The sequence below is a fragment of the Pteronotus mesoamericanus genome, unplaced genomic scaffold (assembly GCF_021234165.1).
Source record: "Pteronotus mesoamericanus isolate MK-2021 breed Mesoamerican mustached bat unplaced genomic scaffold, CSHL_Meso_final contig_105, whole genome shotgun sequence".
Taxonomy (NCBI): domain Eukaryota; kingdom Metazoa; phylum Chordata; class Mammalia; order Chiroptera; family Mormoopidae; genus Pteronotus; species Pteronotus mesoamericanus.
This window is the reverse complement of record NW_026555006.1, coordinates 18,681,169-18,687,168: the sequence shown is the minus strand read 5'-3', so window position 1 is coordinate 18,687,168 and position 6,000 is coordinate 18,681,169. Positions and strand designations below refer to the sequence as shown.

Here is a 6,000-nt window from a genome sequence, read left to right as displayed (position 1 = left end):
TACGCAGATTATTCTGAGCTAAAGACAACTTTAACCTTAGGCTCAAAAGAAACTAATTTGAATTTGAGGTCTTGCCCAGAGGAGAGTATTAGAGATAACTTCTTTTGACCTATCTATAGGGCAACACAAATTTGTATTTATTAAAAGTCTGTTTTTCTTATCATCCTGCAATGAACCTTTTGAAGTCCCGAAGGCACCGTACCCCATTCCTAGCTCAGGATGCCTTATGTACCTCAATCACCCTTTCTATCTCTGAACCCCTCATGCCTGTGGGGTCTCTGACTCATGTATGTGAGGTTCCCAAATATCTGCAGGTATTAAATATAATTATTTTTTCTTGCTAACCTGTCACATGTCCGTTTGATTTATTAGACCATCCAGAAGAACCTTGAGAGGAGAAGAAAGTTTGTTCCTCTCCCACATTAGCATATATAGTCCAAGTTTTGTACAGTTGCTTTTTTTAATCTAGCTCAGTTTTTCTTTTTTTTTCTTTCTAATCTCATTTACTATCACTTTCCCGGTCCTGTAATATGCTCTAACAATTTTCAATATCATGCTATATTTATATATATTATTCTCTTTACCCATCAGCTGGATAGTCACTCACTGTGCCTCAGTTGCCTCAGTTGCAAAATGGGGTCAGTAAGTACCTCATAGACTTGTGGAGATTAAATCAGACTGTTATTGAAACTTGCTTGGCACAATGCCTGACACATGAGAAGCTCTCAGTGAATGATAACTATTGTCATCCCCTTGACCAACTGGCCAACTCCTATACATTCTTTAAAACCTAGTCTGGACATTATTTTCTCCAGAAAGATTTCCTGATCATTTGACTTTCATTTCCTCCAGATATAATTAATAATTTTCTCTTCTATAATATACCAGGATCTCATATAATTTCAATTCTTGTATTTTTCTTGTAAATACAATTCTTGTATTATAAAAGTGTATTTTAATCTTATATTTCTACATCATTTTCCCTATTATAATGTGGAGCTATTAAAAGTAAGGTCTGAATATTATTTTTGATGTCCGTAGTGTTTGATTTTTTTTGGACTACAGTTAAAGGAGTTTCCACACCTCTCCAGGAGTGGCAGCCACTAATAAAGTACTTTTAAATTCTGGATCCAGTAATACTTTTACAGATATAATGGTAAACTAACTTGGTTCATGCATGATCTGATAATTTTTGATTATCCAAATTACTGCATACTTCTTTAAAAATTAATATATTTTTCTGCTTAATAAATTGTAATACTTTCTCTTTGTAAAAAGAAATTTAAGAAATGCGGGGCATATGTGTAATTTAACAATTCCGCCTTTCAGAGATAACCACTGGTAGCCCTGTGTGGTGTATATATTGTCCAGACTTTTACATTCAAATATTAACACATTATTACTTTTATTTCATTTGTGCATTTTTTTTCAATTTCCCTGTGTCTAGAGTAGCCTCCTTGTAATCTATTCTCAATACATACTTTTTTAAAGTATGAGTAAGTGACTTTTCTAAAAGGCAAATTCATCATGTTCTTACCATTTAACATCCCTAAAAAGGGCTATCCATTTCTTTTTGGATAAGTCTAAAGTTTTAAGATCACAAAAAAAGTTCTACATGATCTGACCCCTTATTTCTCTAGCCCTGAAATCATACTTGACTGTGTTGCATTCCAGCTTTGAGGCATTGAGCAAGTTTTTTCAACTTTCAAATGAAGATTAAAAATTATACTTATCACAAGGAGATAATATGTAAAGGGTCAAGCATACTGCCTGGTTTAGAGTTAACAATAAATATTGGCTATTGTGGAAGAACAAAATGTTCTTGTACATATGTATTATTTATGTATATGTGTTCAGTCTCTTGTTTTTTGAGTAGGATCCTCTGAGGTACTGATTGGTAATGCTTGAACATAACTGGAACAACCCCCACCTCTCCATCAAAAAAGAGAGAAAAGGAAGAAGGGAAGAAAGAGATTGATTTGAATAGATTTGAAAGAAGATGGGAGGTGAAATCCTGAGGCGGAGGGGGAGGATGAAGGGAGGCCAGTTCCCAGAATTTTGTTTTTTGGGGGACGGGGGGTGAGGTGGGGTGGGGATGGAGGTGGTAATAAAATTTTAGAATAGATTTAAGAGTAGCAACTGTCAGAATAAATGGGACTTTGGAGAGATGAATGGGTAAGATATTCAGGACATTTTGCTAACTTGCCTCCGCTCGAGCTCCCCACAACTTGATTTTGTCAAGGCTTTATGGATGTCAGATCTATGTTCTTTTAGTATTTTACGCTTAGTAGAGATTGGCCGTGAATTAGTCGCCTGGTATGCCAATTACACAATTATATTTGCCATCCTTCAGCGTTCACTCAACATCCCTCCTCTCTGACGCCTGCCGGAAATTGATTCATCAACAAATATTTGAATAACCTCCCCATTTCCTTTCTGCTGAATAACCTCTTTTCCAAGGTCAGCCCTAATACTCTTTTACGGTGACTTTTCTGACGCTCTAACACTAAAATTTGCCTTTTTGTGCAAACTAGCTCCCCGCATCCACTTCATTTATCGGGCAGTTAAATATTCAACCCAATTGTTTGACTATTTTTCCTCCTTTACTGAGCTCCTTCGAGCCTGAGGTGGCGTTCTATAAATCTACTAGCTCAGTGCACGGCACGAAGTAGATGTTTAGTAAATGTTTATTGAATGAGTGTCCTGTGTATCTCAGTGACATCACATCCTGCGTGCAAGGGCGTCAAGTCTGCACTCATTTGCGGAAAGCCTGGATGTCGGAGGCTTAAGTCATCGTTTATAAGATGCATGGAATATTCAACGCATTCTAAGGTTTCTGAACGTCCACTCTAGAAGCAAGACCACAGGGAGTGACAGGTCTCGGTCTTCTAGCTCAGAAACTCCAGCTTGAGGCGGAAACAGGACGCCTGGAAGGTGCCGGCAGTCGGCCACTCTCCGGGAATAGGAAGTGCGGGGGAGGGAGCCTGCTGCTCACCTATCGCGGTGTTTCCTTTCTTCTTACTCCCGGGGGAGCTCTCGCGAGAGGAAGCCAGAGGAAGATGGCTGTGCCCTGTTTTTCGGGTTGAGGTAGTGGTGGCTATTGCAGCGGCGGGGACCGGGATCGTAGTGTCGTGGTACCTTAGCACTAGCTCCCCCCAGCGAGCGCGCGTCCCTTCGTACCTCGGCAGGAGCCGGCTCTTTTTCCTCCGGGAGATGCGTTTGTCCCTGGCTCGGGGGCTCTGTGGGAGTTCATGCTGCGCTGGAGGCTCCTGGCCACCGCTCTAATCATCCTGTGCCGCCGCAGCGCCTACTCCGTCGCCGGCGGTGAGCCCCCGGGATCTCCTTTCTGTCCCTGGCGGCGATGACCGGAGAGAAGATCCGCTCACTGCGGAGGGACCACAAACCCAGCAAAGAAGAGGGGGACTTGCTGGAGACCGGGGATGAGGAAGCGGCAGCTGCCCTGGGCGGCACTTTTACTGGAGGCAGGATCGGCACAGGCGGCAGCGGCAAGGGCGGTAAAGCCTGTCATAAGATCTTCAGTAACCATCACCACCGGCTCCAACTGAAGACAGCCCCGGCCTCTTCCAATCCCTCAGGCGCGCCGGCCCTGCCGCTGCATAATTCCTCTGTAACCACCACCTCCGAATCCCAGACTCTTCTAGCGGGCACCAACCCCATTCCCGTCGCTGCAGATGGAGGCATTTGCCCCGCACACTACCCAGTGCACGAGTGCGTCTTCAAGGGGGATGTAAGGAGACTCTCCTCTCTCATCCGCACGCACAATATCGGGCAGAAAGATAATCACGGTGAGGAGTGCTCGCCCCTCTCCACCTCTCCTTCCCCGAGCCGAGCCGAGGGTGCGCCTCTGGAATCCTAGGCTCTTCTCCAACAAACCTTGCTTTCCTTACCATCCCGGCCAAATGCCCGTAAATCATGATGGATTCACTAATAGCATGCCAGTGGTCAGGAGATTGGTTCTTGTGGGTGCAAAGGAATGTTTCCTCCTTGGCCACTTGAAAGTTTCCAGCAAGAAGCTGTTTTGTTTGTGTTTGAGACAGGCCTTCTTCAATGGGTGTTGATTCTTGATTATAAGAAATATTAGGTTGCCTCCCATCCATCCTGGCTTTTTTGCTTTGTTTATGGAACTACTTTTCTTTCACTTCCCATATCTCACCTTGGGATCTTGAATTTGGACTTACATATTGCCCACTTACCTTCATTATGTCGGTACAGATTCTAACTTGACTGCAGCTGGTTGTGATTTCTACCTGCCAGGTTGTCTGTTTCCTGGGGGTGGGGGGTGGGTGGGGGTGTGTGTGTGTGTGTGTGTGTGTGTGTGTGTGTGCGCGCGCGCGCTTTTAGGAAACTTGGTGTGATACAAAGTGTCTGCACTTTGGATTTAAGATGGAATATAGAATGCTTTGATTTCTGAAAGCCACACAGTTTAAATTTGTTGTCAGTTGATACCTAGAGCAAATAAAGTGATTTCTGAGTAAAATTTTATTGGAACAGTTTTGAACTATTTGCTTGTTTTACATAGGCAGTTGGTAATAGTAATGTTTCATCTTAATGGCTGTGACTAAAAATAGTGCTGTGGTTTTTCATAGTAACTTTATCATAGCCTATATGACAAAATATAGTATCATTTGTTATTCAAGGACTCTATTTCTATTTTTTGCCCTACCTTAACTCATCAGCTGATTTTTTTTTGCAGTTTTTAGTTCTAAAAACACTGATTGTGTTAACTTTTAAAGCAACAGTAAATTTATCATGAAAATATGTAAACATTGATACTTTCAGCGTTTCGTAGAGAGGCCATTTAAACTGAGTAGTTGGCAAATCCTGTCGATAGCTCTGCTTTTAACCGAACATGACTTTTACATATATTCAGTTGGAACGCTCTGAACTCTTTGCTCAAAATAGTATAACAAATTTATGAAATACTTGCCTGTGGAATAAGCTCCCTTAATTCCATTGGATTCTAGGCTTGTAATTTAAAATTAGGGCAAAAATTGGGATAAAGTAAGATTTCTTTTGGTTGTATAATTTTCTAACTACCACGCTTGTATTCTGAATTTAGCGATATTGTAATAATATTACCTGTCATTTATCATAAATCAAATCCCCAAAAAGTTCCTGAAAACTCCACCCAGTTTTTATTCCTACTTTTAATTTATATAATTATTTTACTTCCGTTGCAACACGCACATTATTATTTGTTGATGGTAATTATATTTTAACTGTTTGGGGAAAAGCTTTTAATGGGAGATGTATTGTGGCTTCAGGCTATTAGCCAATTATTAAGAAGTTTTTCAGATTTGGACTTCATAATAGCTATGTTTTATTTTATGGCCATTGTCTATGAAAGATATATACCTGAAAACAGTTCAAAGATTTTTTTTTTGAGGGATAATTCCTTTTCAAATAAGAGACAAATACGGCTAAGTATGATAGTATGGTATATTAGAACTAATTTTCTTGGTTGATCATAAATGGTACTGAGTGGCAGTATTATTGGGCTTCTGTATTCTATAAGGCAACATTTAGGAGTTGGTTTGTTAAAATGCAAATTCTGTTCAAAGTAATTGGAAGCCTAAGCACCCCTAAACTCTTTTCCTTAGTCTATTGCAGTTCACTTTTTAAATTGCCTTGAATATACCAAATGTTTGCATTGTACTTAGCTACCCTTATATCGTTGATACTTCTGATGAATGTAACCAGGGTTCACATACATGTGGAAATGGTAATTGTTTTTTCCCATGCAATATACATTCTCGTATCCTGCAGTAAAGTCTGCTAGGAAGAGTAGCTTGTATTTAATGTGCTGCTTCTTTAAACCCTTTCCCCAGTAGTGGCATAGTTTCCCCATTATATTACGTTACTTTTACTCATGATATTTAGCAATCTGGATACTTTATTTATATTTTTAGAATATTTTTTTCTTTCAAATTACAAAAGATAAATGCTTTTTACATCACCCAAACAGGAATAAGCTATATA

The 6,000-nt window shown here is 40.2% G+C and overlaps 1 protein-coding gene across 1 annotated transcript in view; it reads left to right on the top strand.

The window, feature by feature from the left end:
- The first annotated feature begins 2,745 nt into the window (after positions 1 to 2,745).
- Positions 2,746 to 6,000, top strand: part of ANKRD13C (ankyrin repeat domain 13C) — a 79,574-nt gene continuing 76,319 nt past the window's right edge. Inside the window, exon 1 of the mRNA XM_054574592.1 lies at positions 2,746 to 3,806. Coding sequence (XP_054430567.1) covers positions 3,362 to 3,806 — 445 coding nt within the window. The 5' untranslated portion in view covers positions 2,746 to 3,361. The remainder of the gene's footprint in view (positions 3,807 to 6,000) is intronic.